Genomic DNA, 25,596 nt, shown 5'->3' on the forward strand with positions numbered 1-25,596 from the left:
ATCTGTCTGTTTTTGGAAACGGAGGTCAATGGAGAGTGGTAAACATTTGTTTTCAAGGATCTTGCAGACACAATTAGTTAATAAGAGAGTGACCTGCCTTGGAGTTCAAATGGGTCTTACTTTATAGCTGATGAATATGAGCAAAATTACACCACTCAGGGTACATTAAGGACTGGAAAACTGAACATTTAGCAACAGATTGTTTTGGCCAATTCATATCACTGATGGCTGTTTTCGGTACAAGCTAAAGTGTATACAATCAAGTAAACTGTGATGCATGGAAGTGTTATGATACAGGGATCCTTCAGAGCTATACAAATCTTCAGTATCATTCCATATACCGTGAAGAGAAACATTTGAAAAAGTACTGGACATTTCTCATGTGTGAAAATGTAGTCATTCTCCAACATGTTGTTGTGAATTTGAAAGTTAAGGTAGAACGCACCTCGGGGACAGAAATTCGGGCCTTCAAATTTTTTCAATTTTCTTCTGACCTACCACTTGTGGGGGCTCATTTTGAAGCTCTTGGCGAAAGAAAAGTTTTCACCGTCTTTAGTTTTTTGAAAATCGAAAATTTTATTTTTTCCCATAGAGTTTACACAGGGATGGCGGCCATTTTGAATTTCAAATATCGAGAAATCGCAAGATATTTGTCTCTCTAGTACCAAAGTTTGCACGGTGACCCCTGATTTTTATTCTTGCTTTGGTAAGAGAATGGTTCAAAGTTTCACTGAGGAAAATATGAGCAAAAGTTTAAGTCTTTCACTTTCGAGGTGCATATTACCTTAATAATAGCAAGTCAACTAATTGATGTAGCTGGACTTTGTTATTTTTATGACAGTATTTTTGTTTACTGTGTATTTATTTGTGTATTGATAGAGAAGTTGATTTCAACCATGCAACTTACTGTATGCATTTGCAAAGTGGTTCAGCACACATTATACAAGATACTAGTTGGTACAGCTGGCTGCATCTAACGTAAGGTCATTGAAGACTATGAGTGGTCCCTAGATAAAATGGACCTCCATATGCAAACCATAAGCTAACCTTCAAAGTCATTTCTAAACAATTATAACACACCTCATCCGCTGTCTATGTTCTAATTTGTCATTTGATAGTCACTTAGGACGTATTATTTTTGTGCTGATCCACGTAAACCATGTCATCAGGCATCATCATTTGTCAGAACATAGGGTATTCAGTAGTCATTCATGATAATGGAGAAATAGGAAAAAAATATTACGGAAAATATGAAAATTATTAAAGAAATATGGAAAATATGAAAATTATTATTGTTGTTGTTGTTATTATTTTCGTCATCATCGTCAATCACGTAGCCTGTATCCTTTTGTTAAAAAGTTCTAATGACCATTTTCATATGCTGTAGTTTATGTCCAAAAGTGTTTGTCACGATAAACTGCATAATCAAATCAATTATTGTTATGAAACTAAAGAAAAATGCGCAGTATTTTTATTCATTTCCAATCTTTGATTTATATTCAGCTGTCTGACTGAATATGTACTTTGGTAGCTGATAGTAAGAGTTCACAAAATTAGGCCATCGCGATTTGGCAATATATGACCTACAAAGTGTTGAAAACTATGTGATACAGTTGATAAACTTCTATAAACTATTTAAGGTAGAAAGCGCCTTGGGGACAGATAGTCGGATTCAAATTTCAACAATTCTTTTCTGTTCTAACACTTGTGGAGGCTCATTTTAAAGCTCTTGGAGGAAGAAAAACTTTTATTGACTTTTTGAAAAATCCAAAATTTAATTTTTCACCCACAGAGTTAACATAGGAATGGCGGCCATTTTGAATGTCAAATATGGCAAAACGTTGGGTAATTTGTTTCGCTAGTTCCAAACTTTGCACGATGACCCCAAATTTGTATTGTTGATTTGGTAAGAGAATGTTTGAAAGTTTTATTTAGGAAATTTTGAGCAAAAGTTTAAGTCTTTCACTTTTGAGGTGTATACTACCTTAATATGAGCAGACTGTGATTGGCAATGTTTGGAATTAATACCATGTTACCATTGGCCAGACTAAAATATTAGACTGTTGAAAGCTCTAAAAATTGGACTCTAATTGTTGACAACTATGTGATACAGTTGATAAACTTCTACCAACTATGTGCTGAAGGTGTGGGAGGGACTACTTTATATAAGCTGTAAATTATCTTCTAGTTCATGACAGCCACTTCAAGTTGTAATTGGATGTCAATTATGACCTGCATGGTCACAAAATCTCATGTACAGCGGATGAACATTCATGTGAGTCAGTTAATACCTGATAACCTTGAGAATGGCTAATGTTAATTGTGTTGTTAGTTTACAGAAGATTACGACAAGCAAGGCAGTCCTGAGTTGAAGGTCATGCCATTGTGACCTTTCTATCCTGCCCTCCCCATGCTTCCAACTGGTATGTATTGGTCCAACTATACTGTTACATAATGCCAATAGGAATTGGATGACACCAAAATCAATGGGAGGTGCAGACTATCAAAGATGCACAGTGATCGAAGTGTACATCTTAAGTATGATCGACAACATTTTGAAATTTTCACATGTGAAAATGGGTGCCCTAGCTAGATAGACGAACTGGACATGTGTATTTGGAGTAGCCTAACTTTCATTTTGCGGCAAAATATTGGAGAGATTAGACCCCGAATGAAAGGCAAATACAAGCAAGTTGTAAATGCTGAATTATTGATTTTCTGAACAATACCGCTTGTCTTTTCAGTTTACAAGAATGACTTCCCACAAACTTTGATAAAGACAAAGACTTGGAAAAATTTGAAGGTCATCTTATTCATTTCTTAAAATAAAATTGGACCCTGAATGAGTTGCAATCACACACCTGAATTCATTGCACAATGACACAGGATATACGTCACATCATGAGATAGGATTGCTATCAACATGATCTAATCATTTCTCCACAGAGGCCTGTAGGACTATACCATACCTCGACTACCAGTACATTATGACCTTCTAATAAAAATAGAAACTGATCAACATCTAAACAGACATGTACATAGACCCATGAACACACACCAAGGCACACATGTAGACAGATATGGGCAGATCGTCTATGTAGCCGACACATAAATGAACTGTAAACACTGCATCCAAGGTACCATGGTGATTGATGAAAGTTAAAACATGTCTGTCATAATCTGCATGGTATAATTAAAAATAAATGTTGCAGCTATTATGATTAGGTGCAAAAAATACCAATACATTGTTTTTAAACGAGAAACTCGCACAGGTGCAGTTCTGATGATTGTTTCCCTTTAACAAGAGCTCACCTTGAAGTCTATGCATCACAATCTGAAGATGATTCAAATCAAATCTTAAATCAATTGATAAAATACTGCTTCAGCCAATGGCTTTTAACATCATGATCTGCAGACTACACATGTTAAAACATGCACTGGCATAATGCCAAAGTCTGGAAGAAAGGACTAAAAGTATATATATCTACATAGAGACAGCGGTGGCATACTCTTTGGTTATATCATATAGTCTGGAAGAAAGGATTAAAGTATATATATATCTACACAGAGACAGCGGTGGCATACTCTGATTATATCATATAGTCTGGAAGAAAGGATTAAAGTATACATATATCTACACAGAGACAGCGGTGGCATACTCTGATTATACATATAGTCTGGAAGAAAGGATTAAAGTATATATATCTACATAGAGACAGCGGTGGCATACTCTTTGGTTATATCATATAGTCTGGAAGAAAGGATTAAAGTATATATATATCTACACAGAGACAGCGGTGGCATACTCTGATTATATCATATAGTCTGGAAGAAAGGATTAAAGTATATATATCTACACAGAGACAGTGGTGGCATACTCTTTGGTTAAATTGGCCAGCATACGGTGCTCAGTATGCATCCTCTAATTTCCATAAACCAGGGATTGTTTTCCATTCATCAAGGCTTTTTGGGAGAGAGAGAGAGAGAGAGTCTGAGAGAGAGACTCTCGGGAAGTACTCCATGCATTTTGATTCTGAAAATATCAGCGCATAATCTGCTGAAAATTTTGAACAAAAGTGTACGTTTCATAGGATGTTTAGCAGACTACTTTTTTCAAAGACTTAAAGGAATCTTTTTTCGCTAACATGTGATCTCTTCAAATCTATAACTTCGAAGGGATGTTCACATATCACCATACCATTTAGGCCTGGCAGTGCTGAGCCTGGGTAAATCAAGAGTCATAATAATAATAATAATATTTTTATTGCTTGCTTGTAAATATAGGATTTACATCACATTTGTGGCAATAAAAGTGTGCGTCATTGAAACAACTGAGTGCCTCCAAGGATTATTTCAGTGTACACCAGACTCCCCAAGTCACTTGACTTTCACGTATCTACTGGTATGCAGCAGTTACTGGCTGGCTATAAGTAACCCCCCCCCCCCAAGAAACTGACCAGTCCCTGAGCAGTGCATCGACTGGTATGCAGCAGTTCAGGCTGGCTATAGGCAGTGTATCTACTAGTATGCAGCAGTTACAGGTTGGCTATAAGCAGTGTATCTACTAGTATGCAGCAGTTAATGGCTGCAGGCTATAAGCAGTGTATCTACTGGTATAAAGCAGTTACTGGCTGGCTATAAGCAGTGCATCTACTGGTATAAAGCAGTTACTGGCTGGCTATAAGCAGTGCATCTACTGGTATGCAGCAGTTACTGGCTGGCTATAAGCAGTGTATCTACTGGTATGCAGCAGTTACAGGCTGGCTATAAGCAGTGCATCTACTGGTATGCAGCAGTTACTGGCTGGCTATAAGCAGTGCATCTACTGGTATACAGCAGTTACTGGCTGGCTATAAGCAGTGCATCTACTGGTATGCAGCAGTTACTGGCTGGCTATAAGCAGTGCATCTACTGGTATGCAGCAGTTACTGGCTGGCTATAAGTAACCCCCCCCCCCCCCCCAAGAAACTGACCAGTCCCTGAGCAGTGCATCGACTGGTATGCAGCAGTTCAGGCTGGCTATAGGCAGTGTATCTACTAGTATGCAGCAGTTACAGGTTGGCTATAAGCAGTGTATCTACTAGTATGCAGCAGTTAATGGCTGCAGGCTATAAGCAGTGTATCTACTGGTATAAAGCAGTTACTGGCTGGCTATAAGCAGTGCATCTACTGGTATAAAGCAGTTACTGGCTGGCTATAAGCAGTGCATCTACTGGTATACAGCAGTTACTGGCGGCTATAAGCAGTGTATCTACTGGTATGCAGCAGTTACAGGCTGGCTATAAGCAGTGCATCTACTGGTATGCAGCAGTTACTGGCTGGCTATAAGCAGTGCATCTACTGGTATACAGCAGTTACTGGCTGGCTATAAGCAGTGCATCTACTGGTATGCAGCAGTTACTGGCTGGCTATAAGCAGTGCATCTACTGGTATGCAGCAGTTAATGGCTGGCTATAAGCAGTGTATCTACTGGTATACAGCAGTTACTGGCTGGCTATAAGCAGTGCATCTACTGGTATGCAGCAGTTACTGGCTGGCTATAAGCAGTGCATCTACTGGTATGCAGCAGTTACTGGCTGGCCATAAGCAGTGCATCTACTAGTATACAGCAGTTACTGGCTGGCTATAAGCAGTGCATCTACTGGTATACAGCAGTTAATGGCTGGCTATAAGCAGTGATCTACTGGTATGCAGCAGTTACAGGCTGGCTATAAGCAGTGCATCTACTGGTATGCAGCAGTTACTGGCTGGCTATAAGTAACCCCCCCCCCCCCCCCCAAGAAACTGACCAGTCCCTGAGCAGTGCATCGACTGGTATGCAGCAGTTCAGGCTGGCTATAGGCAGTGTATCTACTAGTATGCAGCAGTTACAGGTTGGCTATAAGCAGTGTATCTACTAGTATGCAGCAGTTAATGGCTGCAGGCTATAAGCAGTGTATCTACTGGTATAAAGCAGTTACTGGCTGGCTATAAGCAGTGCATCTACTGGTATAAAGCAGTTACTGGCTGGCTATAAGCAGTGCATCTACTGGTATAAAGCAGTTACTGGCTGGCTATAAGCAGTGTATCTACTGGTATGCAGCAGTTACGGCTGGCTATAAGCAGTGCATCTACTGGTATGCAGCAGTTACTGGCTGGCTATAAGCAGTGCATCTACTGGTATACAGCAGTTACTGGCTGGCTATAAGCAGTGCATCTACTGGTATGCAGCAGTTACTGGCTGGCTATAAGCAGTGCATCTACTGGTATGCAGCAGTTAATGGCTGGCTATAAGCAGTGTATCTACTGGTATACAGCAGTTACTGGCTGGCTATAAGCAGTGCATCTACTGGTATGCAGCAGTTACTGGCTGGCTATAAGCAGTGCATCTACTGGTATGCAGCAGTTACTGGCTGGCCATAAGCAGTGCATCTACTAGTATACAGCAGTTACTGGCTGGCTATAAGCAGTGCATCTACTGGTATACAGCAGTTAATGGCTGGCTATAAGCAGTGTATCTACTGGTATGCAGCAGTTACAGGCTGGCTATAAGCAGTGCATCTACTGGTATGCAGCAGTTACTGGCTGGCTACAAGCAGTGCATCTACTGGTATGCAGCAGTTACTGGCTGGCTATAAGCAGTGCATCTACTGGTATACAGCAGTTACTGGCTGGCTATAAGCAGTGCATCTACTGGTATGCAGCAGTTACAGGCTGGCTATAAGCAGTGCATCTACTGGTATACAGCAGTTACTGGCTGCTGGCTATAAGCAGTGCATCTACTGGTATGCAGCAGTTACTGGCTGGCTATAAGCAGTGTATCTACTAGTATACAGCAGTAACAGGTTGGCTATAAGCAGTGTATCTACTGGTATGCAGCAGTTAATGGCTGGCTATAATTAGCAGTGTATCTACTAGTATGCAGCAGTTACAGGCTGGCTATAAGCAGTGTATCTACTGGTATGCAGCAGTTACTGGCTGGCTATAAGCAGTGTATCTACTAGTATACAGCAATTACTGGCTGGCTATAAGCAGTGTATCTACTGGTATGCAGCAGTTACTGGCTGGCTATAAGCAGTGTATCTACTGGTATGCAGCAGTTACTGGCTGGCTATAAGCAGTGCATCTACTGGTATGCAGCAGTTACTGGCTGGCTATAAGCAGTGCATCTACTGGTATACAGCAGTTACTGGCTGGCTATAAGCAGTGCATCTACTGGTATGCAGCAGTTACTGGCTGGCTATAAGCAGTGTATCTACTGGTATGCAGCAGTTAATTGCTGGCTATAAGCAGTGTATCTACTAGTATACAGCAGTTACTGGCTGGCTATAAGCAGTGCATCTACTGGTATACAGCAGTTAATGGCTGGCTATAAGCAGTGCATCTACTGGTATGCAGCAGTTACTGGCTGGCTATAAGCAGTGTATCTACTAGTATGCAGCAGTTACTGGCTGGCTATAAGCAGTGCATCTACTGGTATGCAGCAGTTACTGGCTGGCTATAAGCAGTGTATCTACTAGTATGCAGCAGTTACTGGCTGGCTATAAGCAGTGTATCTACTAGTATGCAGCAGTTACTGGCTGGCTATAAGCAGTGTATCTACTAGTATGCAGCAGTTACTGGCTGGCTATGAGCAGTGCATCACATTTACCAAATGATCTACCCAACAGTCTGCCAGAGTTGCTTCAGAATCTATTTATTCTGTTTTGATATTGATATGCCCACAGTGTAGGGCTAAGTCTACTATATTCAGTTTGGTAAATAATTTGTGTCAGTAATGTAGCCGAGGACAGGACTGATCCGTACACTGGCAGACAATGTATTCCGGGACATGACATCTCTACCACTGGCAGGGAGTTCAGCCCAGGACAATGAAAATAAATAATAGATAAATACAATATTCTGATGTCATTTCCACATGATTGCACTTGTATCAGTTCAGTGTATTATGATTGAAGCAGGTATTCTAGTTTTATATCTACATGTACTGTATGAGTAGCACTTGTTGGTTAATACAGCTTCAAGGTCCTGCCAAATTCTCTTCCTCTTCCAATAATCTGTTACCAATCTTAGTAAATATTATCATTATGAAGTCTGTGCCCCGAAACTGTTACTCTATTAAAACTTTCAACCTCCAAAAACTACGATCACGAGAACGACAGCCAATTTCTCTTTAAAAAAACCCTGGTTACGAATTTGCATTGTACAATGACTGTATTACGTAGGATGACTACAAATAGGAGATGAGGTTTATTGTTGAACACCATGCTAGGTAATTCAATGTTGCATCATGATGGAACCAGCTGGAAACTGCAGCTTGTATAATAGGCATTGTCATGCCATGTGTGCGGTCACTCACCCTGTATTCAAATAAGCACACCTTTAACATCCATTCTCTTTGCAAGACAGGGTTACAAGTATTTTCAAAATAATCTATTTCAAATTCAAATTTGATGATGGGGAAACAGCTCAATGAAAGATAGAAAAACAAAAGTGAGTAATTTAGAGATTAATTACCCACAGAAAACTCTGTTTCAGTTGAAACAAGGAAGAGCTCATCCCATATACCTTCAACCACTTGATGTTTAGGCAAGAATTTTAACATGGTGGGTAAAAAATTCCTATTATCGTCTCTGGCTTTGTAGAAAGCCTGTGATATTTGTGCTAAAAGGTTCATGTTTTTCCAACGGTTTATATGATGTCACTTGAAATTCAGATCTACTTGTCTACAGGAAAAATGAATGATTTGGTTTGAACATTACTGGGAGAATGTTATACAAATTGATAGGCATATGAGAAGGATATAGTAGACCAGAAAACTTACAATATTTACATCATAAATTTGTAGATATTTTACGCTCATTATCTTCTTTAGGTACTGGTCTGTTTGGAGGTCAGTTACAGCTATGAAATTTTCTTTGCTTAATATATAAAACAAATAATGTTGTTGGTAAAGGAGTTCTCCCCAAAGATCATACACGGTAATTTCATTTCTCTTCCACTCTACATATAGTAAGTCATTTTGAGGACTGAAATTTGGGAATCTAAAACAAACACACAACTACTTACCAAACGCAAGACTGAGTTGTACCCCCATGCATGGTAGTAGATAAGATGTCCAAGGAGAACTACAGACAGTCTAATATTAGCATACAGGCCATTAACACAGGGGTGCCACTCCTAGCAAGTAACTCTCTATTACGTTAATGTACAAATCTATCACATGACAAAAAAGGTACATTGTGGCATTAATCTTATTATTGATATATACGTTTCATATTGGCAGGGGCAGTCATCATGGAATTTTTTTTAACTTTGACATTTTTGAAGGTATTTGACTCATGAGAGTCATTATTGTCATATTTTGTAGTACCGAAGGCAGAAAAGGTTAATAAAAGCATTAGCTTCCTTCATGTAGGTGTCTTTTGACTGGATATACTGTACTTATTTTGATCCTTGAGGAGAAAGTCTAACTATATAATGATAAGAGGGATATAATGAGGGATCTATTATGACAGCTTGGGGGTTGTTTAAAGTACCCAGAGGAAAGATGTGGGATGTACACCAGCACATCATTCTTGGAAAGATATTGCAATCAAAAACAACCTCAGCTGGGACAATAGTTCTTTATCTTTTACTCACGCAGCCTCCTGTTGGCGGTGATATTTTTGCAAATTATCACAACAAGAATTACATTTCCTTTAAAACTTTGACCTGTCAAATTTGCTTATACTAAGTTCCCTACTAACATAACCATGATACCAGTACTAAAAGCAGAGCGTTATACACAATAACACAAATTATTTCAAGAACAAAGTAATTATATCTGTTACTTAAGTTTCATGCATCCTGCAATCTTCAGACTGATGATTGCAGGAAGCAAAAAACCTAACATCCTGTGATTGTGCGATTTGATAGTAGTAGTGGGGAGTGATTGTTTCCTAAACACTAGGACCTGACCAGCAATTGTACTTTCAGATTGTAAACAGCAATAACCTTGAACACTACATTGTATGCTGTCATATAGACCTTAGAATATGCGATGCTGTTGACTTTAAAAAGAGAATGATAGTGGAAAAGTCTCGGCTGATATCATTTCAAAAGATGAATCTTAATTCTGCTGTGGTAACTTAGACAAAACCACGGTACAATTAGATGATATACTCAGCTAAGGTGGCGATCTCATAAATACCTGAATGTAAACTAACTAGATTAATTGAGTCAAGTAGCCATGGAATTTTGTTGAATAGGTTACATTTTACAATGCAATGCTCACAGAGTGCAGTGGTAATGTTATGTGAACTGTGTTCAATGACTCCACTTCAAATCAAATGCATGCAGATATTTAAAGGCATACGGCTTCATTAAGGCTCCATCTGAAGGAATAATCCACAAACAAACAAACAACCAATTGAGAGGATCCCTGTGTGGCCTTCATCCCTTGTCACCATAGAAATAGACAGTGCCATGTATATTCATCACCTTTCAGGAACTAATAACGGTCTCTAACTTCTCTGATACTGGTAAACTTTTCTCATAAAATCCTCGATGATATAAATTTCATATTATTCTTTAAAATATCCTTTTTCATCACCTATACATTGAAAGGAGATCTCATGTTTCATAATATCTTTGCCATTGATATAAATTCCCTATCTACTAATGGTCCAAACTTGTTATGAAAATGGAGTGACTTGAAGGACCAGTGATGGAAAGGTGAAATCAATTAAAAACATCTTTACTTCTGGAGCATCTCCAAGACTTCTGCCTTGAAATACAATTTAATTGTGTTGTTGAGAAGCTGTAATTGCTAACAGTTGGCTTGTAGCCCTATGTAAAAGATTAGTGACAGAGTCAGCGTAAAGTTTTGATAAATGTTGATAAGTGACCTTTCCAAATACTGTAAATCAGACTATAATACATACACTGAATTCAATGAAACTGGCAGCCATCCTAAAGCTATCCATGACAGTTACTACACACCTTACAACAGATTCATTTTCCATTGAAATATCAGCAGCATCTGAAGGAAAAAACCCAACAAACCTGAATACTCAGCAAAATGAGGCTAATATCTATGGTATACTTTGATCTTCACATCACTGTATTCCTTTGAATTATTGTCTTGTGTATTTTTCTCCTTTTTCTTTCTACTGTAATGCAGCCTCAAACTATCATCTTACCTTTCTGACGATATTTTCCTAAGAAAACAAGAATCTTTTGCTTGAGGTTGTGGATGACTCAATGTCCTCTACAGGTTTTATTAGCCTTTGTACTGTCTATGTACTTTTTGAAGACACCATGGCTGGAAACCTGCGTGACTGTACTTTTACAAAGATAATAATCATAATACTACAACTTCTATTCGATAAAAAGTACATTGCACCACACTTTTGAAATTTCTTCCAGTGATGTCTATATTTTTTGGAAATATTTTTTTATCTGACAGCCAGGTTAATTACATGTAAAATGTTTCAAAACTTATTTTCAGTTGATTCTTGTCTCATGTCAAGCAATTCGTTTATAATATGCACACATCCATTTATGACTGGAATAGATCAAGAATGAATTTTACTACTTGATACCTATACCTTCCTATGTGGCTAATTTAAACCCATTAATCTCATTAGATTATTGTCACTGGGCAAATTTCAGAACAAACTGGAACTACATGAAATCTATACTACAGGTCTGCAAAGTTACATATCATTTACACGCATAATCAATTTTACTTATGGTTAGTGGCGAAGAAAAGTGACAATTTTTTGCCATAAAAGTATATGCTTATGACATGGGCTATAGGTGACTCGAAATTCTTGGAATTCAAATTGCTGGCCTTTTCATGATGCTTGAATCGACCAATAAAAAAGCTTAAAATAAAAAACCCTAGAAATTACAAAGATGAAAAAAAAAATCAATGAGACGCTTGTCATCATGAAAAAAAGAAAGCTCCAACTTTTTCAAAAAGATTGAGATGAATGCAATGAATCAGTAGAGAGGCTGAAGAATGAATTATGCTGACATCATGATCTGACAGAAGTGCGCCCTCTATGTCAAACAGTTCACAAAGCCTGGAGCCTGTTTTGTGTAAGCACACCACCTCAATATGCGTGTACAGGCAATTACATCACCTTGCCAATATTTGAATCTGATCCAAAAAGAGTAAAAGTCACATCAAAGAAGGTCAGGTCTATTATAAGATATATGAGTCTTTAGTTTGAGTACCACTGTCTATTCAATGTTGTGAATATCTCTGCAAGCCTTTATGTAATTGACAAATGAATGACAATTTATATACATATCATGTTGGACATTATTGGGCCAAGTAAAAACGTGCCATTAGTGTAAGAGATACAGTACCAGTATGCAATACAACACCTATAAATCAAGTTCATGACTTATTTCTATTAAAACTGAACATGTCACATAAAGAATTACATTTTGGTTGACAAGTTGACATGTATTTTTGCAATACTAATACTCACTTGAATCTTTTTCCTTGTCAATGTAACAAACCTCTACATGTTAGGCATTGGGCTTTATCAAAATATACGGCATGAAAGGAGAGTACTTCGTTAATAGCTGTGACATGTAAAGTAAATTTGTAGTTGATCAGAAAGCTGTCCATGTAGTTTGACAGTGAAAAGTTAATTTAAGGAGGCGCTGCACCCAACACAGCATATTTTGCTGAAAATCATTTTCTTAGCAAATATTCATTCAATTTCAATAAATTTGTTCACCCAAGAATCAAATATTGGTTGGGTTCACCTTCAAGCTTGTCAAGCAGTCATAAGTTACGTGATAAACAAGTGTTAATTTGTGCAAATATAGGCAAAACACCCAATTTCCTGGCTTCTCTTTTCTCCCGATTTCAAGATTGCCAAAGAATATAGTTTTCGGATTACACACTACCGTAATCTTCAATATAGGATAACCAGTAGAATACTTATAACAAATAAATACTTGAAAATTAGAGGGATAACTGATTCTGATAAATGCTCGTTTTGTGGAATTTATGAGGAGAGCCTCTTACATTTATTTTTTGAATGTAACTATATCATAGAGTTCTGGAAAGTGATAGAGGCAGCTTTACAGAGCAAATGTAATATTAGCATAGAGTTGTCACCTTTTGACGTGCTCTTGGGTATTAGAACAAAACATCAACTATCAAAAGATTGTTGGAAAGCTTTAAATTACTGTATATTGTTATTTGCAATTGTGGGTCAAAACGAAAAATAACCTCACTTGATGGGCTAACTTCTTTTTTCAGTATTGTACGAAAATCGGATACTTACCAAGCAAAAGTGATGGGAAAGGACACTCATTACAAATACTGGGGAATATTTAAAAATCTTGTGTAATGTTAATACCAATGTAATTCTTTTCATTCAATGTAATTGATTTTGTTTTTTTGAGGACAATAAAGTGGATTAAAAAAATTAGAAAATAAAGAAAAAAGGAAAAAAAGAAAAAAAAGAATAAAACTCTACTCTTGCTGGGTTAAATTTTCTGAAATTTTCACACTCTGTTCTTTAAATAATATATAACACAAAGACTATATTTTATTTGGCAATTAAGTTCTTACATTTTGAATAAGAGGCATTTTAATTTTGCTAATCATGTTTTGAATCACTTTTTTGAGTGTCAGTCTTTCAACCCATGCCATTTTAGAATGAGGATAAATGGAAAATAAAATAGTCGTTTTTTCCACATATACTCTTGTTTCAAATGAATTATTGCATTTCAGAGAATAGTATCAAGTTTCTGACTTAAATTAATTTTTGTCATTAATACCAAAATTTAGGTTTTTTACCCCAAATATACACTCCTTTCATCGTTTGAGTAAATTATTGCTACCATTGTAAACTTAAGATTCTCTGCTTTTTGAAAATATTTAGTATATGAGGAGGTTTCCTTATCTTAGATATCATTTGAGAAATATTCCTCTGAAAAAACTGTATTGGCAACATGCAGCTCCACCTCAAAATATAATGCTCTTACTTATGAAATCATACCAGAGCAGAAATTCCACTTCTAACCAGACTATGCAATCAACATAACTCTTTGTTGAAATACTTCGTCAATGTATGGGAAACTTGTGATTCATGGAATATAGTTTGGCAATCACAGGAATGTAGTTCCAGTACAATTGGCAAAAACAAATCTGAATACTGGTATAAACATTTACATGTGTCTTAGCTTGCACATCAGCCAATGATATAAATGTACGACATTATTTAGACTTAATGATAATGAAAGTACATGAATTGTGAACAGTCACATTTTGCAATGACTGGCTGAAGTATTGATTTCTCCATAATATCTGATTTGCAAGGCATGAGAAAAGACTGACCAAATTTCATACAGCATCTGCACCTACTGTAGTGAGAGCTTTGACTTGCACAAAATATGCACTATGGAATTTATTGCCACACAGGGCCATCCATCAGATTGTACTTGTTGCACAAACACTGCTGTAACCTCAACATGTAACCACTGTAGCTGTTTCTCAAAAAAATAGTAATTAAACATGAATGTTGATGACATATTATGAATATTTATTGACCATTACTAACAGTTATGTTAGTAATGTATTTATGAGCTAATGTTGTATGTAATACACTGAGAGGTGCCATAGAAATTGAAGACAATCCAACCATCTGGGACAGTTTACACCATTCAAGAATCTCAAATATGTGACCAAAAGTGATAAAGCTTATGGGTCAATTGGAACATGATGTCAAGTCTGGAAGTGCGTTACCTACCAGTATGCACCTGTGAATTCCACTTGAGATGAATAGCTCACACTTAGTAATCCATGACATGTATATCAATAATGTAAGATGACTGATACCAATTTGTCTAGTATCTACACTTCATCTTTTGGCCTTCATCCATACTGTATGGAGTATGGAACAAGGTCAAAAGACCTAGTCCAGACCCTATGACAAACACCAATGGGTTTCAGCATGTGTTTAATATGTAAAACTGTTAGGATCCAAGTCAGGATTTTGTATCTCGATGATGATTCTGCAATGTTTCAAATTTCTCAACAATTATAAATTATAGTCATACAAACTTTTGATGACCTAGATCACTTGATAGATGAAACAGCGGTATTTTGATGGAGGAAGGTTTGGCAAAGAGAGCCCGTATGCCTGAATAACATTAAACAAATACTGCCAGCTGTTATTCTGAAAAAAAGATGTTTTGTATGTCATATAATATTACACTCAGGGAGGGAAAATATCTGAAAGTTTGTAATCCCTGGTTAGAATCTTGTGATCAGTATAGTGCATTGTATTGTGTTAACACTGAAAGGCATACACATTACATGACCTACCGGTACTCTGCGGACAACTTGATTTATACAACTCTCGAGGTCTACCATTACACAGATTTGCTATATCCTAATTACTTCAACAGAAAACAACAACAACAACATTTCCTGTCATACCTATTTTGCTACCACATAAAAAATTCAGAAGTTTTGTAACGTGGCAGATCAAAGCTACGGACATTTCTTCTTTTCTTGTTCTTAAAAAATGCATAAAACTTTTTTTTTTAATATTAACCAGTCCAGGTACTGTAAGATTAGAGCTGAACAGACTGTAGTGCAGTATGGTTACTGCCTGGTTTAAAACGCATGGAAACAATTTGAAGATTTTTTGTGTTTTTGCCAGTGCATGATGCCCACTATACAAGTAGAACCTTGGGAAAGTGCTAGTTCTCTCACTATCAGCTGACACTGTAAATACCAGGCAGTCATTATCAACGGCCTATAGCATGACAAGACACTGTCTGATTTCAGTATAGCTTTGTGACATGGCATTGGCACACTGCCCATATCTTACATCACCTAACTTTCATCCTGGCTCTTGCCTCATGTGTGCAGCTCGAGGGTAGCAACCGGCACTCAAGACTGGCTAGTTGTCAACATTTGAGTTGTGGGTGTCGATGGGGATCAGTGAACATCTACATAACACAACGCTGCCACACCTAAAAACGTTACACATGTTACTAAATATGGCTATACTCCCTGTGTTCTGAATTTCAGGAATTACATTCATAGGCATGTGAACTGAAATCCGGGTGAATACGGGATACATGCTCTGGTGGGAACATTAAAACTAGCTGTAATGGTGCATTCAAAGTACGGTTCACAGAGTTCACACAGGAACTTTGTGGCTTCAGATCCATGTAAACTATTAAAACTAATATGTTACCAGTACAAGAATTCCAGCCAAGTTTATTATTGTACAGGTCTAACAGGGATGACGTATGAAGAACCACATATCAGGAAACTTTAACTTTAGTCACTGACCCATTCAAAAACTTTTTAAGACATTGAATTCTAAATGCCAGCAGTGCTATCTTGTAACACTCAAACACTTTTTACCACTATTCTCCCTAGTTTTTAAGTGTACTAACCCAAATAACTGAACATTGCCCTACCTGTATACTCAGACAAAACCTGTATGCTCAGGCAAACGAATATGGAAAATCGAGTTTCATAGAAATACAACAAAACAACCACCAATGCATGTCTTATTTCTTGTATTGGCTTTATAAAATTAACAATTCCCGCACTTCATCATGGTATGATTTTTGAGATAGAGGAGCCCCTAGCCTAGCAGGGTGTGCCTCTATTTTTAACACCCTTGGTTATTCACGCAGTGAAATTAACCAAGTTGGCATGGAAACTAGCATATTAGGTGGCAGCCCTCATCACTGAAGTAAAGTGTTAGCACTAGCAGTCTACCAGATGTCGTTGAATATACTGTTACAATGCTGTGCCAGTACACTGAATTATTTCAAGGTTTATATCTACAAGCCCTTTGGCCATCATTGTTTTTTGTTCAAAACACCTGTCTAGTTTCAGCATAGACTGTTTTTCCCCCTTTCATGTCTCATTGTATAAGGTTTAGCTGTCTGTCTATCAGTCTGCCTCTCTGTTCCATTTGTATTACAATTTTAAAGAGTTAGCTCTTGAACTTTTTTTCAGTCTGTGCAGCAGAGAATCAGAGAATTGACGTCATTAAAGAGAAAGCTTTATTAAGACTCTTTATTGTTCAGGTAACACAGGGCAATTGTAATCTTGCTGTGTTAAAAGTGAAAGTGGGATGACAAAGGGGAATTAGGTAGGGGTTACCACTCATTATCAAAGATCCCCTTTTTGTATTCCTTTCTGAGATGGGTCATTGACCATATGAAGGTGACTGGCTGTGAGACACAGTGTGGTATATATTTCTACAGTTCCTGTTCTAGAGTATAAGTTGAGACAACTTGACAGGATATAGTCACTCATCAAGTGCATGCAGTCCAACATTCACGTTGGCAACAGTACGTATCAAGGCACGAGGCCACTGGCCTCTTTACAAATAAAGAATTACTAGGTACACTGATAGAGGTATAAAGTAATCAGTACTTGCTATGGATTCAGTCAATTTGTAATGTGTTTTACAAGGATCACACATTTCAATTAAATGCCATCACAATGTGCAAGAAAAGAGGAAAGACAAAATTGAGTAGCTTCCTTAGCAATGTTTGTGACCTAGTGAAGACCTTGATTGTCTGAAATGGTGATGTCTGTATTGTATGGCTTGAACTTTATCTGAAATCAGGTCAAATGTTTCAAAAGTGGGACAAGAAGTTACAATGCAAGAAATGTGAAGAGATCTGCTCCCCCTCATATTGACGAAATGTGTTATATTGATGGTAACTATTAAATACTACAGATTGTTGTTTATATTAGTCTACATATTTTAGAACTATACCAATTAAGGACAACAAAGTGCATTCTAATGTCTTTTTGCGCTTACATCAGTACCTATAGTCAAGATAATCTAGGATTATATTTACACTTGATTGGCACTGAATTCATAATAGCTGCTTCAAAAGAAACACCAATGTTTCATGAAACAGACACATAGAAAATGTTTCAATGTACTAGTATTTACAATTTAAATGACTACTACTTTAATCTTTCAGCACAATTCGTTCAGTACAAGCCAACTGTTCTCAATAGGATGTGTGTAGCTATACACAGGGAAATAGGGGGATGGGGTGATATGACAGAGATATTGGGGATGGGGTGATATGACAGAGATATAGGGGGATGGGGTGATATGACAGAGATATAGGGGGATGGGGTGAAATGACAGAGATATAGGGGGATGGGGTGATATGACAGAGATATAGGGGGATGGGGTGATATGACAGATATAGGGGGATGGGGTGATATGACAGAGATATTGGGGGATGGCGTGATATGACAGAGATATAGGGGGATGGGGTGATATGACAGAGATATAGGGGGATGGGGTGATATGACAGAGATATAGGGGATGGGGTGATATGACAGAGATATAGGGGATGGGGTGATATGACAGAGATATAGGGGGATGGGGTGATATGACAGAGATATAGGGGATAGGGTGATATGACAGAGATAAGGGGGATGGGGTGATATGACAGAGATATAGGGGATGGGGTGATACGAGAGAGATATAGGGGGATGGGGTGATATGACAGAGATATAGGGTGATGGGGAGATACACAGAGATAATTAGGGTGATTGGGTGATACGAGAGAGATATTGGGGGATGGCGTGATATGACAGAGATAAATGCACAAATCTTTTATCAGATTTCTAAAGCATAGGTATACAACGAAAATCAGACATTAACACCTACCATGAAACTCAGACATTAACACCTACCATGAAAATCTGACAATTACCACCTCAATAATTATACTCTTATCACCTAAAACAAAGTTGATCATTAGAATATAAATAGCCTGTCTTTTTTATTGGCAATTCTGTCCAATTAAAGGCATGTGTTGGTACCAGATTGTCTCCCCAGAAAATTTGCCCACCAGATTACAATTTCAATGGAAAACAAAAGGCTATCACACCTCCATAATCCTCTTACAGACTAGAACAAAGGCAATCCCAGGGATCGTGTACAGTGCCTTTAAGAAGGTGCCCACATTATTCTGGTGTTAATGATGTATTAATGTGTCCCATTAAGGGGGTGTCCAGGTACTAATAAATATGCAATATTGATCAGATGTGCTTTTGTAACAAGCTTTATAGAACATTAGAAGAGCTACAATTTTCCTGTTCATGACTAAGATTCAAGAGCTGGATGTGCAGAGCCAAGTTGCTATCAATCTCCATGGTGATGTTTTCACAAGTTCATACGTACATTATGTAAGCTATTATGTAAAACTATTGACTGTGATGGAGGTACACTGCACCATAATTTAAGCTTTCATAAACTCATTCACCCATTATTCTTTTTTCAAGAAACTTAAATACTTGTTCTTAAATAAAGTTGTTTTTGTTTAACAATAAATTTTGTAATGTTTCATACAGGAATACTACATGTTCTTACATGTTTTTACAATTAACCAAATTTAACAGCTAAGGACAGTTTGCAATTATTTTTAAAGTTAAATAAAGTTCAAAGTTTCAGAAAACACACTTACTTTGAGACATGATGAGTTTTAGGTTGTGAATGTGAATGTTAATTTTATGCAGTCCGAGACACCTACCTGAAGATATCTTCAAGACTATTCAATGTCTTACATCCAACAATAGACATAAATCTTCACTGAAAAATACAGAGTAGCGCTGTGGTTGACAGCTAATAGCTACATACAGTATTCCTTACTGTAGTATGCAGGGTAACTGCTGTTGAATAGAATATACTCTCAGTGGTGGCTGGTGTGTGCTGACCGATATATGAGACAGTCCACTACACAGTCCTATAGAGTATCAAAGCTCACATCAGTGTGTCAACCCCAGTAAGGAGTAACAGCTCATTATATACTGGGCTATCAGTTTCCTGTGAGTGGAAAATACATCTGTGTGGGTGGAATCCCCATAGTAAACAAAGACAAAACCATTTGACAAGGGGGTATTTTCAATGCCTAGGTCTTATTTTACTTAAAAAAAAAACCAATTCATAAATAATATTCTCTGTAAATTCTTCTGGAGTGGAAATATTACAAAGAATCCTTCACTTGCTTGAGTTATTGATGTAAACATATATAGACAAAATCTGTTTACATATACACTACTTATCTTCCACCCCTTTGCTTAAATGGTATGTTCCATGAGAACTGAATGATGATGAGGATGGTGGGCTTAGCTCAGGTCTATGTCATGCTTTGACAAAGGGTTGGGACCCTTTGCCTTGGTCACAGGAAGCTAACAGATATTGACTTAACATATTTGTGGCCGAGCTATTTCCTTCAAGTCTAGTCTAAAGTGTGGTGAACCATGGACCAGGGTAGTTTTACCCCAGGGTCTATGGGTGAACACAGCGAATCACATGTTAATCAAAGATTGGAGTCACATTGTTCAAATCTGTTTTGGACAAACTTAGAAGAGCATGGAGATATTTTGAATTCAACAGGTGTGAAGTTTTCCTCTTTTCTTTACAAATTGTGTAGGAGGGCATCACAGAATATAGCACAACTATAGATTTAACAACAGATGCAGCTTTCATTAGGTCAAAATATGTAATATTATGGCTACGATACAATTATGCATACCAAGCACTGATGAAACTCTAGTAACTGTTGTAGTTTTATGGCAAGAGAAACTAGAGATGGTTTAGAAAGACATTTTTTTGTTAAGATCTAACCTAGAAAGCTAAACATGCAAATACAACTGTACAACTATACAGACCTATTTTTTTTGGTCTTATTTACTTGGACAGATGTTAAGAAGATTAAAACCGTCAGCTGTCACTACTGGCACATGACCTACATTCAATTTGCATTCCATTCTCTGTCACGTGATCTTGAACACGCAATAAGAAATTTGTACTCTAGTATTTACTGGGTGCAGATTATTAAACATTAATGGAGCAAAACATGAAGAAAAGTTAAGTGTTTTCATGAGGAGGAGGAAAGGGCTCTATTCATTAATCATGATAAACCATAGCATTCAGAAAAGACATTTTTTATCAGCAATATCTACCAGAAAAGTTACTACAAATGAATGACGTTGACAAGGGCCAGCATTTACATCCAGTGATGGGTACTGGATCAGATAAAGACGGTGGCAATGGTATGTCTATGTATAGTTCAGATTTCAAAGATATATGACTTCAGATATACAGCTTCAATAAAATTAGTGCTTCATCTGTGATACAACACAGTGTTTTGCAAGAAGTCACTATGAACACACAATAAATGTCTAGAGGCTTGTTTTTTTTTCTTCTGCAATTCAGTAAATACACTTCTTATTTGATGCTATCTTGAGGAGAGGTTTGCATTTACTGTACACACATTCAAAATGAAATCTGACCAAGAAAACAAAAAGTGACACAGAAACTCCTGAAATTTGCATTTGATTTGAATCGTAGACAAGACAGATTTTTCTCTTAGAATGCAATAATGGCGCCCACTTTAAATACAATAATGATACTGTGGGATTGAGAATGAGATATGCACCTTTACATAACTTTAGACACTCCCACTCATGTAAGCTGATTATCACTGGGGATCAAGTGGAGATTAAATTAATTTCAGTGATTGTATTGTACATGTAAACCTTAATCTCATCGGGCCAATTGTAACTTTTGACGATTTTCTCACAATTTTTGCTTTGAATGTCAACTGCAAGTTCTTGTCCAACTCCCATTAGGATGTTGAAACACCTACTGATCACTAAATAGCTTGTCAACACAGTGTCTGTATGCATAAAACCCATTGTTAATGTTTGAAAAAGTATAGTCTGAATTCACTTCTCAACAATAACAATCCAGTATGTATGGACACACATACAGGCTGAATTGAAAAGCTAAATACTGTGTAATGATGCAATTTGGATGCAGTACAACAAAATCCTGTGGTTGACATTCAAAACAAAAATTGTTGGCAAAAAATCATTAAAAGACACTGTCTTTTTTAATGAAGTGAGATGACATAATATCTCTAGCAAAATAATCCTGTTGATTAGTTCTTGGTACATTATAGAAGTGACATAGATCAAATGATATTAAACTATGAAGATTGTGGATGACTGTACTTGTGCAGAGATCAATGGCTGTACATCATTTCCTTAGAATACATTACAATGGTGGGGAGAATGTCCTTGTAAAAACACAGCTATTAATTATTTAGATCAATGAATACAAGAGGGGATATACTTCCTGCTCTTAATATTATTATACTGAGAAATGTTACAATGTGCATCTGCTGCCTAATTGATGTCTCCTGCAGTGATAATAAAAAGCAGTTGAAATGATGCATGTTTCAAAATGTGTTGTACCGGTATTGTTGAACAACACCAAACCAAGCACTGGAAAGTAAAGAGCCAGTTTCTTGTCTTACCGTACATTGCCATGAAACACATGATCCTTTACTGACAGTGACAATGGTAGAACACTATGGTCAGTCATCTTCATCATCAGTAAGACATGTTTAACAAGTCATCATTGATGACACAGTCCCCACTTGTTAATGGGTACTTGATTACAAGTCCTCGGAGAGGATAGAGTCCTCTTCATTAATTAGGTCTGTGATAAAAATACTTCGATACAGATGGTGCTCAATGGCCAAGAATGAGTTCCATGGTGATGAAAACATAAAACGAATGAAGGCCACCATCCTAAAGTTCATTAAATGAGTCAACTACGAATTAATCAACAGGATGTTGCAAAACATTTTTGCATACTATCCTAACACTAACAGATAATCATTGGTACCATATTTCATAAAGTTTGATGCAGTATTTACAACACTATGAGATCAACATCTCTATCAAGTTTCATCAAATTTGACGTTGTATTGTATCACTCTAATTAGGAAAGTTCATTACATATGCAATTACAAATTAATTAAAATGATACTGATAAATGTCTTTTTCAATGTTACAGGAATGTGAGCCTAACATCTGTACAAAGTTTCATGAAATTTGATGAAGTATATCTTGACATATCAGCCTAATTACAAAAACTCAATAATTGACATGATGCTGCTACATGCAGTTAAACAATTGATGTGCATATGTATGACATAGGTCAATGTCCTTGTACCAACTTTAAATGATACTGGTGGAAATATGTCTGAGTTATGGCTCTGTACATGAGAAAATTGTAACAAAATTGCCGCCACGCAGCGATATTTGATCTTACTGTTTTAAAAAATCAACAGGTATATATATGACATAAGTCAATGTCTATGTACCAACTTTGAATAAAATCGGTTGAGATATGCTTGAGTTATGGCTCTGTACATGAAAAAAATCGTTAAAAAATGGCCGCACAGCAGCCATATTGGATTGTATCACAAAACAAATTGACGTGCATATCTATGACATTGGTCAATGTCCTTGTACCAACTTTGAATAAAATCAGTTGAGATATGCCCGAGTTATGGCTCTGTACATGAAAAAATCGTAATAAAATGGCCGCCTGGTGGCCATATTGGATCGTATCACAAAACAAATTAACGTGCATATGTATGACATATGAAATAATCCTTGGACTAAGTTTGAATGAAATCGCTCCAGGCATCTCTGAGATATCTGCGTGAACGGACGGATGCACACACGCATGCACGGACATCACCAAACCTATAAGTCCCCCCGGACGGTGTCCGTGGGGACTAAAAATACTATCTTAAGCACCATATCACAATATTATGTGGCCAACTGTTCGGAATTCTCTACAAGGGTTTTGAGGGATGGACACCCCTCTGTTCTTGGAGTATTCTATTCATATGTTAATAACAAAACAAAACAATGCATTTCCACAATAAGAGAATATGTAAACCTACATCATTGTGTAAATTTGTCACCCCCTCTGTTTTTCTGAGCAGTGGAGGACACTGAATATTGTTAATGAGAATCCTTCCTTAAAATCAATTTGTGTTGTTGTGACCATTGCTTTGTACGGCAAAGTTACAACCTTATAAAGGTAGTGAGGATTACACTGAATGGTCTTGTATTATTTATAGTAACTGATCTGCACATTGCTGTACTATATGGTTATTATGATGGGAGAAATAAAAATTAAATCAAGACATAAAGTGTTCAATTGATTTCAATGAAATTCAAGTACTATAGATGTACTATTCTAGTGAACCCTGACAGCTTTGCACTAGCAAGGTATTGTTGTAAACATAGGGTAGGATAAAATTAGGGTATCATCTACAAGAATTGGTGTATTATAATTCAACATATAAACCCAACTTCACTGTACGCTACTTGATACTATCGCAGCATAATTACAATTCTTCCCCATCTTACTTTTGATTGGTCTACTCTGCCCCTTGTACCGGTATAGACTTGCACTAAAAGTGCATTTTCAAATAAATGTTTGTTGAAAAGCAACCAGGTCAATCAAAATTGAAAATCCTAGTTCTTCAGGGAGAGGTGTGATGTCACCCAGTGCATAGGTTCATGTTCAAGGCTACCAAACCCTGTGACTCATGATTTTACACACGGATTTACCTCATGCAGAGTTTATCAGATTCTGTTATTTTCATCCAATGTCTGCTGAGTATCAACTGACACATGTAAAATACATATTGGACAGGGTATCGGCAGTGTTCAATTTGCCTCCTGCATTGCGGTAATCCAGGGAAGATAATCCATTTGAGTAAAAAGCTCTACTTACATCAACAAAGGCAATAAAATCTGTGGATCAGTCAAATTTCAATAGACAAGCACTTTCTTGCAAGCCTTCATGACATTGCTTGTTATTACCATGGAGAAAAAAACCAATAGTTAAATTGGCTTCTTTACTATGCAGGTAAAAAATAGAATTAACAATTATTTCTACAGAGAAGAGCATCAGATGTTGGCTTCCATGCCGTAGAGGTAGAGAATAGAATTAACAATTATTTTCATGAGAGAAGAGCATCATATATAGTGTGCTAAAAATTCAGTCGAAACAAATTTTAAAAAATTAGTCAAAACACAATTGCCAGGTACGTAGCTTTTAAAATGAAAATAAATTTTACTTTAATTTTACTCTGGAAAAAATAAACCAACCACCACTAGAGGGCGCTTTCTAAAAAAAGGTGAGTCACTTTCAGATTGGGTGACTCATCCATATACGCGTACAGTAACCCATCCTGTACCAAGCCTATACAACCTACGCTGAAGGAAAACACTCAAATTACCTCAATTCAACTGTTCTAGGGATCTGCAAAATCTCAAAGTTTCAGAGAAAGGAAATGCAACAGGAAAAGAAATCCAGAAAGTAATATGCGAAAATCTAAATTTGTGTAAACAATTGTAATCCTGAGGATATCTTTTAAGAGGGTGCATATTTTACATATAAACTGGTTGTCTGTGTAACGTATCCCTCTTTGTACACATTTACTATCCTTTCTAGGACGACAGTACATGACTCAAATTTGAGAGACTTAATTTTTTTTGTCACACTTTCCCCAACGAAACTTTTAACCATTCTCAAACAAATCAAGACTAAATATAAGGTAACTGTGCAAATTTTGGTATGAGAGAAACTAAAAATGGCAGCCATCTCTGTGTTAACACTAAAAGGTAAAACTTGTTTTTTTATTTCACAAAATTACCCTTGTGTAAAACTTAACTTACTCCAAGAGCAAAATTTAACTGTGCCCCAA

General features: G+C 37.0%; 1 protein-coding gene across 5 annotated transcripts in view; it reads right to left on the bottom strand.

Moving 5' to 3' along the window:
- Window positions 1-25,596, bottom strand: part of LOC139151421 (fibroblast growth factor receptor substrate 2-like) — a 56,547-nt gene that overhangs the window by 14,170 nt on the left and 16,781 nt on the right. The window contains exon 1 of one of the 5 annotated variants that reach the window (XM_070724248.1): window positions 19,540-19,784. The exons of 3 other annotated variants lie outside the window; for them this stretch is intronic. Coding sequence is in view for 1 of the 2 variants with exons in the window: in XM_070724216.1 (XP_070580317.1) it covers window positions 9,049-9,076 (28 nt within the window). In the remaining variant the exon portion in view is untranslated. Of the gene's footprint in view, window positions 1-9,048; window positions 9,121-19,539; window positions 19,785-25,596 lie in introns of those variants that run through there. One more of the 5 variants, XM_070724216.1, reaches the window with a different exon arrangement.

This window comes from Ptychodera flava, chromosome 2 (assembly GCF_041260155.1).
Source record: "Ptychodera flava strain L36383 chromosome 2, AS_Pfla_20210202, whole genome shotgun sequence".
In the NCBI taxonomy this organism is placed as follows: domain Eukaryota; kingdom Metazoa; phylum Hemichordata; class Enteropneusta; family Ptychoderidae; genus Ptychodera; species Ptychodera flava.